The sequence below is a fragment of the Carlito syrichta genome, unplaced genomic scaffold, assembly GCF_000164805.1.
Source record: "Carlito syrichta isolate Samal-C Ts95f unplaced genomic scaffold, Tarsius_syrichta-2.0.1 Scaffold308833, whole genome shotgun sequence".
Classification (NCBI taxonomy): Eukaryota; Metazoa; Chordata; class Mammalia; order Primates; family Tarsiidae; genus Carlito; species Carlito syrichta.
In genome coordinates this window covers 427,205-440,972 of record NW_007252929.1, presented here as the reverse complement: position 1 = coordinate 440,972, position 13,768 = coordinate 427,205, and the positions used below count along the sequence as shown (strand labels likewise).

The following is a 13,768-nucleotide window of genomic DNA, read 5'->3' as shown; positions in this document are numbered from 1 at the left end:
ACAAAAAACAAAATATAAGAAGAATGTAAAAATAATGGCATAAATCCTTGCCCTCGAATAGCTTTTTACTGATTACAAAAGTATGATGGAAGTAACAAGAACTGGAAAACATCCTGAAATACAATAGTGATTATCTAGTATAAATGCATAATCTCTTTAAAGTCCCTCCTTACTTTCCTTTCTATAAATACTACCCTAATCCAGGTCCAAATCATCTAAAGACTAGATTACTGTCCAGGTCAGCACTGTTCAACAGAAATATAATACTAGCCACATATGTAAATTTATATTTTCGAGCAGCCACATTAAAAATGTAAAAAGACAGTTAAGAAAAAATTTCACTAATATATTTTTATTTAAATATATCAAAAACAGTTTCATTTCAACATGAAACTGACATTTAAAAATTATTACTGAGATATTTTACATTTATTGTTTTCAAAGTAAGATTTCAAAATCCAACATACAGTTTACATTTATGACACATCAACTAGAACTAACTCCACTTTAAGAGTTCAACAGCCACATGACCTAGTAGCCACTATATAGAACAGCATAGGTCTAGACTACTTTAAAAAACAAATTTTCAAAAAATAAAATCCATGATATTAATAAACATATTTTTAAACTTCACTCATTAATAATGAAAAATGTACAAATTAAAAGATACTATTTTCACCCACCAAACTGACAAAATGCTTTTTTTAAAGTGGTAACACTTCAAACAGATGAGAGGACAGTTGATGGTACAGCAAACCAAAACAGGGATTTACTGACTCAACAAATATGTAACCTGAGTTTAAGAAAAGGTTAGGGATACAGAGGTTAATAAACTAGATAAAGTTCCTTGTCTGTACACATATAACTTAAGTTCTGGAACACACTAAGCTATTCTCATACTTCCGATTAGTTTGTTACCCTTACTCTCAGATGTTTAAAGTCCTCGAAATCATGTCACATGCTATCATCCAACTATAAAATGTTATTTCAAACAGCTGGAGCTTTGACACATATATATGTTAATATTTCCTAAGTAACCTAACATTTCTTAAGCAAACTATTTATAAATCATTTAAAATCACAACTGAAGGAGTCATCTGAAATGCCCTCACATTTCTTTATCCAATCAACCATGTTAGCCTAAAAGTGTTATTTCAATAACAATTATATTTTACCTCTATTGAAGTATAAGTCATATAGAAAAATAAACATTCATGAAACACCACCCTAAAATCCCTATTTTTCCTCTCAGTCTTTATGCAGCACCATTAAAGGTAACACACAATCCTAACTTCAACCAGATTAAAATCTATAGATGTTTAATGGCATATATCCAGAATATAATATACTATAAGCCTCCTAAAAATCACAAAAAATAAACCAGTTTCTCAGGAAATTAATTGTATGACCCAATTAATTTTAAAATTTATAAATATATACATATTTCAAAAGCAAAATGAAATATAAATAAACTTTTTTTTTTTTTTTTGTTACGTACAGACGGGGCCTTGCTACTATTGCCGGGGTGGTCTTGAACTCCTGGCCTCAAGCAAACCTCCCAGGTCAGCCTCCCAAAGTGCCAGGATTAAAATGTTAGCCACCAAGCCTAGCCAAATTCAAATTATTAAAAGCTATTAATTTTGGCCAAGTACAGTGGCTCAAGCCTATAATCCCCAGCACTTTACGAAGCTGCGGTGGGAGGATCACCTAAGGTCAAGAATTCGAAACCAGCCTGGGCAACACTGCAGGATCTCCTCTCTACAAAAAAAATAAAAAGATTAGCTAGGAATGGTGGCTGGAGCATGTAGTCCCACCCAGCCACTTGGGAATCTGAAAGGAAGACTGCTTGAGCCCACGAGTGCAAAGCTGCAAGGAGCTGTGACCTTTCCACTGCCTACAGCCTGGGTGACAGAGGAAAGCCCTGACTCACAAAAAAAAATTCAGCCAGGTGTGGTGGCTCACACCTATAATTCCAGCACTTTGGGAGGTGGAGATGGAGGTGGAAGTGAGAGGACTGCCAAAGCCCAAGAGTTCAAGACCAGCCTCCTGGGCAACTTGGCAAGACCTAACTTCTACAATAAATCAAAACAATTAATTACCAGGCATGGTAATACATGTCTGTAGTTCCAGCTACTTCAAAGGCTGAGGTGGAAGTAACACCTGAATCAAGCAGATTGAGGCTGCGGTGACCACGAGCCTGCCACTGCATTCCAGTCTGGGTGACAGAGTGAGACTCTGACTCAAAAAAAAAAAAAATTCAAAATAGTAGTTCTATGGAAACTCAGATAACTACAAGGTAACACAGAAAAGCAACTGAAATTTAACAGAGATTTAAATTATGAAAAAAACTAAGCAGAAATCCTGGAATTGAAAAATACAAGCCAGACGCGGTGGCTCACGCCTGTAATCCCAACACTTTGGGAGGCTGAAGTGAGAGGAGAACCTGAACTCAGAAGTTCAAAACCAGCCTGAGCAACATGGCAAAACCTCATCTCTACAATAAATTAAAAAATCAGCCAGGTGTAGTGGTGCATGTCTGTGGTTCCGGCTACTTGGAAGGCTGAGGTGGAAAGATCACCTGAACCCAGCAGCTCAAAACTGCGATGATCATGAGCATGCCACTGCACTCCAACCTGGGGGACAATGAGATACTGACTCAAAAAAAAAAGAAAGAAAAAGAAAAATACATTTGCTGAACTGAAAAATAAATTACAAGCTCTCAACAGTAAAAAGCATCAAGCAGAAGAAAAAAAAAGTGAGCTTGAAGACACGCTACTTGAAAACACACAGAAAAGAAAAAAGAATGAAAAAAATAAAGTATACCTATAAGATATAGAGAATAACCTCAAAACAAAACTAAGAGTAATTGGTGTTCATAGAGTGGGAAAAGTGGAAAGCATAGAAAGCTGACTTAAAAAAATAATAGTTCCAATTAGTCCAAAAGCAAACTTCTCAGCACAAACCTTACAGGCAAAAAGGAAGTAGAAAAATATATTCAAAGTGCTAAAAGGGAGAAAAATTGTCAGCCAAGAGTACTGTTCCCAGCAAAGCCTTCCTTCAAACATGAAGCAGAAATAAAGTCCTTCCCAGACAGAGTCTGAGGAAATTCATCACTACTACACCCATCTTACAAGAAATGCCAAAGAAAGCTTTTAAATCTGAAAGCAAGAGTGCTATCATGCAAAAAGAAAATATCTGACGTATAAAATTCACAAGTAAACATTAAGTACACAAAATCAGAATACTCATACTGTAATGTTAAGGTATAAAATCCACTCATATCTCTTATAAAAATTAATAGGTAAATCTACCAAAAATAACTGCAGCAACCTGTTAGGTGATAGGCAATATAGCAAGATGATAATTGAGACAACAAAAAGGCAAAATGTAAAGGAGATACAGCTACAGACTATAGTTTTTTAGCGTTTCTGTTTCCCTGCTTTGTAATCAAAGTTGTCATCCAAGAGCAATGGCTCACGCCTATGATTCCCAGGATTTTAGGAGGCTTAAGTGGAAGGATTGCTTGAGCCCAAAAGTTCAAGACCAGTCTGAGCAACATAGTGAGACCCCATCTCTACAAATAAATAAATTAGCCAGGCGTGATGGTACATGCCTACAGTCCCAGGTACTTGGGAGGCTGAGGCAGAAGGATCATCTGAACCCAGGAAGTGAGGCTGAGGTGAGCTGTGATCATGCCACTGTACTACAGCCAGGACAACAGAGTGAGACCCCGATTTGGAAACATTACAAAAAAACTATACATAAGACAAACTAGACCTGACACTTAACAGAACATTTTATTCAACTGCTGCACAGTACACATTCTTCTCATCAGCATATGAAGCATTCTTCAGAAAAGACTATATATTAGAACACAAAGCAAATATCAACAAATTCAAAAAAGTTGAAGTCCTATCAATTATATTTTCTGATCACATGGAATAACACTATAAATCAATAACAATGTTGGAAGTGAGGGCCAAAGGGAGGTCCAAATTTTACCTGTACAATGGCCACTTGTATACCTAGTCCTGAATTGTACCTCCACATTCTTAAAAAAAAAAATTTTTTAAGTTGGACACTATATAAACACATGGAAATTTAAAATTTCGTTCCTCGATGAACAATGGATTAATGAAGAAATTAAGGTGGAAAATTTAACATTTGTTGCAAAAAATGAAAATATCTACAGACACAGCAAAAGCAATATTAAGATGGAGATTTATAACAATAAATGCCACATCAAAAGTAGAAAGATTTCAAATAAACAGCCTAATGATGCACCTCAAGGAACTAGAAAAAAACAAACCAAACTCAAAAGTAGTAGGAGAAAAAAATAATAAAGATCTGGGCAAAAATAAATGAAATGGAAACTAAAGCCGGGCTCAGTGGCTCAGCCTGTAATCCCGCGCCTTTGGGAGGCTGAGGTGAGTGGATTGCCTGAACCTGCGGGTTCGAGACCCGCCTGGGCAGCGAGACCTCATCTCTACAATAAATCAAAAAATCAGCTGGGCGTGGTAGCGCATGCCTGTAATTCTGGCTACTTGGAAGGCTGAGGCGGAAGGATTGCCGGAGACCTGCAGGTCGAGGCTGCGGTGGCTGGAAGCGGCCACTGCACTCCAGTCTGAGCAACAGAGTGAGACTCAAACTCAAAAAAAAAAAAAAAACCTGAACAGACTAATAATAAGTAATGAGATCACAGTCATTATAAAAAGTATCTCATCAAAGAAAAGTCCAGGACCTGATAGCTTCACTGGAGAATACTGCCATACATTTTAAAAAAAAAAAAAACAATTCTACTCAAACTATTCAAAAAAACTGAAGATAAGGGAATACTTCCAAACTCATTCTGAGAGGCCAGCAGTACCCTGATACCAAAATTAGGCAAGGGCACAGCAAAAAGAAAGCTATAGGCTTGTAAATCAGACACAACACACGAACAATATCATATAATCATGATCAAGTGAGATACATCCCAAGGATGCGAGAATGGTTCAACATATGCCAATCAACAAGCATAATATATCACATTTTTAAAAAATCAAAAATAAAAGTCACATGATCATTTCAATAGATGCTGAAAAAGCACTCAATAAAACTCAATATCCTTTATGAAAAACACTCTCAACAAATTGGCTATAGAAAAAACATACCTAAAAAAAATGAAGGCCATATATGACAAACCCATATATTCCACATATCAAATGGAATGGGGAAGTTGAAAGCCCTCCCTCTAACAACTAGAACAAGAATACAAACTTTCACCACTTTTATTCACATAGTACTAGAAATCCTATTCAGGGTACTTAAGAGAAAGAAATAAAGAGCATCCAAATAATTTCATAGATAACAGAATACTGTCACCTCATTTTTTACCCATTCTAATGCCCCCCTTTTTTTTTGGAGTTGGGGTCTCACTCTGTAGCCCAAGCTGGAATGCAGTGGCACGCTCACAGCGTGCTGGATACAGGTGATCCTTCCACCTCAGGCTTCCAAGTAAGTAGCTGGAACTACAGACACACGCCACCACACCCAGCTAATTTTTTTGATTTATTGTACAGACAATGTCTCACCAAGTTGTCCAGGCTGGTCTCAAATCCCTGGGCTCAGGCAATCCTCTCTCCTCGGCCTCCCAAAGTGCTGAGATTACAAGCTTGAGCCACGGCACATGGCCCACTCTAATGACCTTTTAAAATGTACTACATATTTCCTTACTTTCTAAAATATAAGAAATAACTTAATCTTTTCATTATGACAAACATTTTAACTCTCATCATTCTCATATCAATGACCTCAGAAACAGAAAAAAATATTCAAAACAAAAAAACAATAGTTAAGCCTCCTTTCATTTTATTGTCTCCTCTCTTAATCCTCAGCTGCCATTTATCACTTCATGTAAGAGGGGTCAGCTCTAATTTTTGGTACCACCTATGAGCCCATTCTCAGTTCTTCTGTGCTAAGAAACTAGACATGATCCACTACCACTATACTGCACAGATGAGTAAGAAGGTTCTCTATCTTATTACAGCAAATTTCACACTGTATTCTAGTTAGTTAAAAACCTATCTGTCTCCTTATTGTTCTCATCCCCACCAGTGTAAACTCCTTAAGGGCAGAGATGGCTCTGCTTCAATAGATGCTTGTTCAATGTCTGAAACAGTCTCTGTGATAAAGTGAGAAATTACTGCATTATTTTCTATAGTACATCAATGACTTTCTCTTCTACAAGGCGCTCTGGGTTCATCTTTGTTTTAAAGTCTTCCAAGAATAGTTCCTCAAATTTATTTCCCTTATCAAACTGGCCTGATCATTTTTGACAAAAGTTCTAAAATTTAATACTACTAATCATCTATAACATTAGAGATTCATAATTTTTCTGGGTAAGTCTAAATAAGGACACATAATTTTCTTCAAAAGACAATGTGCTAAGTTCCTTTTTATAGGGAGTTCTTTTCTGTCAATTGTACATATTTAGGGTGCACAACATGTTTTAATAAATATATACACTGTGGAATGGCTGAATCAAGTTATTTAGCATATGCATTACCTCACATCCTTACTTTTTTGTAATGAGAACACAAGATCTATTCTCAAAGCAATTTTCAAATATACTGTAAATTGTTATTAACTGTTGTCCCTATAATATACAATGGATCTCTTGAACCTATACCTCTTGTCTTAAAGAAATTCTGTGTCCCTTGACCAGCATCTCCTCAATCCCCCAAGCCTAAGCCTCTGATAAGCACCCTTTTACTCAGCTTCTATGAGTTTAACTATTTACACTCCACATATAAATGAGATCATTCAGCATTTGTCTTTCTGTACCTGGCTTATTTCACTTAACACAATGTCTTCCAGGTTCATCTATTTTGTTGCAAATGATAGGATTTCCTTCTTTTTTTAAGGCTGAACAGTATTCCATTGGTACACATACCACATTTCCTTTTCCTTTTATCCACTGGCGGACATTTGTGTTGATTCCATTAGCTACTGTGAATATTGCTGTAATGAACATGAGAATGCAGTTAACTCTGACATACTAATTTCCTTTCTTTGGGGTGTACACATTAAGTCCCCTAAGTACCCTATATACAAACCTTCAAGTTGCAAGCTTTCAAAGATGTGAATGTGCATTTGCATGTCCAAACACATGTTAGTTCACATGTCTGACATACATTGTCACATGTACACATACTCTACAAGTGCTTGTGCTTTTGTGTACTTTACTGTATAGTACTGCATAGAGTACACTGGTATAACACCTTTATTTCAAGGCCAGGATGTCCAGAACTAAGTATAAAAGCAGTAGTGGGTTATCAGTTTGGTACATATGCTAACTTTGTTAGACTTATGAAAAAATTGGATTTACAAATGCGCTCTCAGAATAGAATTCTCATATGTAGGGGACTCAGTAGTAGGGCAGCTAGATCACATGGTAGTGTTTTATATATATATATATATATTTTAATAAAGCCAGGGTCTCACTTTTTTGGTCAGGCTAGAGTGCTGTGGCATTATGACTCATTGCAGCCTGGACCTCCTGAGCTCAGGCGACCCTTTCACCTCAGCCTCCAGAGCTGCTGGAACTACAGCAGCATACCACCACCATGCCCAGCTAATTTTTTTAATTTTTTTGTAGAAATGAGGTCTTGCTACGTTGCCTAAACCGGTCTGAAACTCTTGGGCTCAAGCAATCCTCTTGCTTCAGCTTCCCAAAGTGCTGGGATTAAAGGCATCACTGTGCCTGACGGGTTCTATTTTTAATGTTTTGGATAATCTCTATTGTTTTCTATAAGAGCTGTACTAATTTACATTGCCACTAATGGAGTACAAGGGTTCTCTTTTCTCCATATCCTCATCATACATAGAGCATTTTTTTATTCAAAGAAAAAAGAAAAAAAAACTCTCATAATTTAATGCAAAAAAAAGTAAACTAGAAAAATTGTTATTTTTAAATTTTTGTAGAGATGAGAGATCTCACTATGCTGTCCAGGCTGATCTCAAGCTCCTCAAGTGATTGATCCCACCTCAGCCTCCCAAAGCACTGGGATTACAGGTATGAGTCATCGTACTTGGCCTGAAAAATTCTATTTTAATAATTGTAAAAGAGAAAAAGGTGTAAAGGACATAAAAGAGCAAATTTCAAAGAATATTAATGTTAAATAAATATGAAAAAAGTTCAACCTCATCAGTATTCAAACAAGTACAAATTAGAACAGTATGAAACTATTGTTCACCTATCAACTTGACCATTTAAAGAAAAAAATAATTAGAGCAAAGGTGAGGTGAAATAAGCACTTGTTCACAGTAATGAGTATAAACTGATAGTCTGTAAACTGGAGGGCAATTTATGAATGAATGAAATAAGCTCTAAAACTAATGAATCCTTTGAAACTACAATTTCAGCACTAGAATTTAATAAAAAGGAAACAATGTGCGAGACCCATTGGCTAGCACCTGTAATCCCAGCTGTGGAAGGCCAAGGCTGGAGGACAGCTTGCACCCATGAGTTTGAACCAGCCTGGGCAATACAGCGAGACTCTGCCTCTACAAAAAATAAATAAAAAATTAGCCGAGCATGGTGCCATGTGCTGGCACTCCTAGCTACGCAGGAAGCTGAGGCGGAAAAAATCACCTCAACCCAGGAAGTTGAACCTGCAGTGAGCCGTGAACGTACCACTGCACTCCAGACTGGGCAACAGAGTGAGACTCCAACTCAAAAAAAAAAAACAAAAAGTTTAGAATAAGAGTCAACATCATGAGAAAAACATTCATATGTTAGGGGAAAACTGCAGGTTAATATATAATAAATGTAAATCAATAAAAGAATCCCAAGACTATCAGATATGTATGTGCACACACATATACATACATATACACATGCACATATGGTATCCCCACACTAAATAATCGAGACATCATTTCATTCTCACCCCTAAAGGAAAATACTTTCATTTTTGGAGAAACTGAGCAGGCTTCAAAACTCAGGTATCCTTGGTAAAGAAAAAGATGGAGCTAAAAACAAGCTGATGATACTTCTGTAAAATGCATAAACTAAACTACATTTTTTAAGAAAGAGCTTTGGGGCCAGGCACAGTGGCTCACGCCTACAATCACGGCACTTTGGGAGGCTGAGATGAGAGGATTGCCTGAGACCAGCCTGGGCAACTTGGTGAGACCGCATCTCTACAATAAATAAAAAAATTAGCCAGGCATGGTGGCACATGCCTATAGTTCCAGCTACTTAGAAGGCTGGGGGGAAGGATTGCCTGAGCCCAGCATGTTGAGGCTGCAGTGGCCGGGAGTGTGCCACTGCCCTCCAGCCTGGGTGACAGAGTGAGTCTCCAACTCAAAAAAAAAAAAAAAAAAGAAATAGAAAAGAGATAGACATCAAAACAGAATACTGTCACCTCATTTTTTACCCATTCTAATGCCCCCTTCTTTTTTTGGAGTTGGGGTCTCACTCAACTCCAAAAAAAACAAGAAAAGAAAAGAAAGAGCTGTGGGAAATTAAACATATGGCAAATGCTAAAAGTACAACAAAACTGAGGAACTTAATTAAAAGGCTAGAACCTAAAGTTGAGACAATCTCCCAAAAAGCAGAAAAAGGCAAAGAAGTAGAAAATAGCAGAAAATAAGGTGACCTAAAAGGATCTATTCAGGACATCTAACATCAAATTAACTGAAATTTCAGAAAAACAAAGCAGAATTTTACAGGGAAGAAAAATATCAAATAAATAAAATAAATTTTCCCCAAAAAGGTCAGTATCTCAAATGAAAGATTTCATGAACCAAGAATGGAATCCATCACCTCAGCCCTATCCTCACACACACATTAGGCACACCATCATGAAATTTCAGCACACTGAAAATCTTTTTCTGTTCAAGTATCCCATTTAGGATACCACAGTACTGGGGATAAAGAAAATATCCTAAAGATTACAGAGGAAAGAAAAAATTTAAAACAGATCAGTTAAAAGATCACGTAGCTGCACAACTGAACTCTTTCACAGCAATAGTACATAGGTGCCAGAAAGCAACACAGCAGTGCCTTCATGATTGTGAGTGGGAAGAATTTTTAACCTAGAATTTTATAATCCCCCAAACTATCAATCAACTACAAAGGAAGACATATACAGACCAAAAAAAAAAAAAATCAAGAAATTTCACTACACATGCATCTTTTCATAGGGAGCGCAAGTAAATTAAGACATAAACAAAGGATGAGATCCAAGGGGGACCCAGTACAGGAGAACAAAGGAGAATAAAGCAGGATGCACACTGTGCAGCTTGCTCAAAGGGTAACCAGTTCAAGCTGATGTACAAGAACGGAGAAAAATAAGACCTTCGGGGAAAATACGGGGAACTGGTAGATTCTCTCTTATCACAGAACACAGAGAACAGTATAGAAAAGTAAGCAATAGGTACACTTATTAAATTTAATTTTAATATATATCAATATATTCCTGGAGAGAGATATGTATACATATTAAGAGGACCGTAATAAAGTATACCACAGACTTAGGTTAAGAGCATGCTATAACCCAATAAATATGTAATCAGCTTGTGGACAACAGCACAGCCATTTTTAGTTTTCTGTCTTAAAACATAACCTGTAACTGTTTAAAGTTCCAGTTATGGGAAAAACTGCAAAGCTTCAACCCCTTCCCTTACCTCACTTTCCCCTTAGCAACATCCAATCAGGTGCCAGGGAGTAATCACCTAAGTTTCCAGATGTCTCTGCAACTTCCCTAGCTAGTGGACCAAGGTCAGCCCGAGTCAGGCTAGCCAATCCTCCACGATTAAGCTGACCACCAGTGGTTGCTACCCAATTGAATGGTAACACAACTGGAAAGCCCCCCCAAACTCCTCCTCCCTTTGTGTAAAAGCATAAAAGGCATCTGCTTAAGGAAATCAGAGCCTCTGAATGTACTCCGCTGTGCCGGCTGTCGACAGAGGCCCAGGCTCGAGCTTATAAATAAAGACCCTCTTGAACTTTCATCGGAATTGGCTCTTGGTGGTCTCTCGGATTGAACTTTCAGCCACTACATTTGGGGGCTCATCCGGGATCCCAGAGACCCCCCCCCCCCCCGAGACCCCAGTCTGGAGGGTTTTCAGGCCGACATTCGGTAAGTCGCTCCCGGGTTAGTGCATCTGTGTTCTGTGTCTCAGGTGGAGCTCCACACTTTGTTCTGAGGTCGGCATCAGGCTAGGCGGACGCACTGGAAAGCCGCCAGCCGGGGCTCATGGGAGACGTCTCACGTCCCCATCCGGAAGACAAGGTCTTCATCTGTGGGGAAGGCCAGACTCGTCGACAGTCTGTCTCTCCCCTATTGTACTTTCAGATTTGTTTTCGCGGCCGCTACTGTCTGTCTCTTGTCGTTTTCCCTTTTCGTCTTGTTGGTTGTGTTTGTTGGGGCGACAGTACTGACGAGTGAGATGGGACAGACACAGACAATGTGCGTCACCGAGTGGCCTGCCTTCAACGTAGACTGGCCACAAGAAGGGACCTTTCTAACAAGTGTTCTCTTGCAGGTCAAGAGTGTGTTGTCACAGCCTCGCGAGAAGCAGAATCCCTTCCATAAGTCCCCAAAGAACCCCTTTTACCCCGTTCTCCCTGATTCTAACTTGAAGAGATAATTTTCCCCCCCATACCAGTCAGCTCCCTCTAAACTTTCAGCCCCACCAGCGCCACCCCTCCCCCCCCTGCTCTCAGCCCGCGTGCGGAGCTGCGTGTCCCAGAGGCTCCGGGACCGTGGCGGCAGGCGGCGGCGGCAGAGCAGCCCTCCGAGGGCCATAACGTCTCCAGCCACGGCGAGGACCTCCCCTGGAGGGAGTCGGGAAACGGCGCCCATGTCGCGGAGCCGAGGCCGGTTCTGGGAAGTGGGCGGCGACCGGCTGGAGCGCGCAGCTGCAGAGTCAGAGTGCTGGGAGCTGCTGCTCCGCCGCGGTGAGCCGCTGGCGCTGGGCAGCCACCTGAAGGCAGCGCTGCGGGGCCCCAGCCAGGCCCAAGTGCCTCGGCACCCTGGTGGACTACCTGGTGTTCAACTACCGGCTCCGCCTGCTGGAACGCAGCCCCCGCTGCGGCCATGGGCATAGGCACCGGCGGCATCCTCAGCTGCCTTGGCTGCTGGGGCTTCCTGAGCGAGCTGGTGACCGTGCCCTGCTGTGGCAGGAGGCGGCATATGCTCAAATATATTTCTTGTGTGATTGAGTGAATAAACACAGAAACACATGTGACTGATTCGGGATCAGCAGTTGGCCTCACCTGGGCCGCCACTAGCCCAGTGGCAAGAAGGAAAGGTTAATAGCAGTTAAAGGTATTTCCCTTTGAAAGGCAAGTTGCAAGTTTAAAGGCCTGCCTGGTGTTAAGCAGGTTTTGTTTAAGAAAGGCCAAATGGCCCAGAGACTGGCTATTTCATGGAAATGAAAAAGAGTCTTATCTAAAACCGCCCTTCTGAAGTTGACAGTTTACAAACCTGCAGTTTCTGGAAATCATTTGTTCTTTGAAAAATCTGATTTTGCTAAGTACAACCTTGTAAGATTCCAAAGAAAGTATGTAATCACTCAACACGACCCCCCTCCCTTACCTAAACGAGGGTATAAGTTCTCGGCCCGTGCTGTGCTAGCCAGTGTAATAAAGTGCCACTTCCTATAATAGTCTCAGTGTCATGATCTCTCTATTTTTCCTGCTACATTTCTGGTACGTCAGCCGGGAAATGGAGATTGGAGACGGTGTGTTCCACCTCCTTTGTCATCGAGGTGCCACCTCCAGGGCAACGGGAAGGGCAATCTCGCCTGGCGCACAACGGACTTTTTGATCCGTAGGAGAGAGGTCCCTCCCAGCACACTGAAGCTCGGACTACGAAAGCACAACAGGGACCCAAGAGGCAAGGAACTGGCACAAGGTCGACCACCTGACAGAAAGGACAGAAGGACCACCCAATGGAAAGGGTAGGAATAAAGGCCTTTACATAGACCTGCCAATGGATGGCAGAAGGGGAGCTTGATGACCTCCTGGAGCCCGCCAGTAATCTTCCAGCCTGAAGGAAAGGGCTGAAAGCAGTGGAAGGAAACACTGCCTGAAGATGAACCCGTAGACTCCTAGGATTAGGACGAGTTGGCGAATGTGCTGTGTGTTTATGTGTGAATGAGATGGACGGCGGGAAGGTTCCACATAGTTAGTCTGCGTTGGGGGTGTACCAACCTACCAATTGCCAAGAGGTGTCTGAGATATCTTCGTGAGGAGTATAACTGAAGGGAGACAAAGCAGATATTTCCCATACCTGTCATTTTCTTATTTGTGTGTGCCTGTCACTTTAAATATGCTAAAAGGCTGGTTGAGTTATTATGCTTTGTGTGATGGGGCGTCATCTTTTAAAAACTTGGTTGGCGCATATTTCTTGATGTCATTTTATGTCTCCCTTTGTTTGTGTGGTGTTTTCTCCTAACCCGTTGGCACTGTTAAAATTTCTGCCTTTTGTTGTTAAGGTTGTGGAAAATTGCCTGTTGTGTATAAGGAGTGTTACTGGTTGTCTTAAATTCTTTCTGGGGACCACTCCCCCTCCCTTCCTTAGCCTGTGTTCTCCTTTGTAAATTCTGAAGGGGCTCATTCTAATCTACCTGTAAAGAAACGGAGAAATGTCTCTTATATACTACCTAGCCTTTTGTTAACTCAGTGTAAGTTAATGCTAGCCTTGGAACTAATCTTTCTCTGGCAACTAAGGAAATGAATAGGCTGTTCTCGTTTCAAATACTAAAAGCCAGG

The 13,768-nt window shown here is 40.2% G+C and overlaps 1 protein-coding gene across 1 annotated transcript in view; it reads right to left on the bottom strand.

Moving 5' to 3' along the window:
* The window catches only part of RSBN1L (round spermatid basic protein 1 like), a 92,308-nt gene that overhangs the window by 44,937 nt on the left and 33,603 nt on the right, over positions 1-13,768 (bottom strand). Inside the window, exons 4-5 of the mRNA XM_021716521.1 lie at positions 11,687-12,188; positions 11,340-11,427 (exon numbers count right to left, since the gene is read on the bottom strand). Of these exons, the coding sequence (XP_021572196.1) occupies positions 11,340-11,427; positions 11,687-12,188 (590 nt within the window). The remainder of the gene's footprint in view (positions 1-11,339; positions 11,428-11,686; positions 12,189-13,768) is intronic.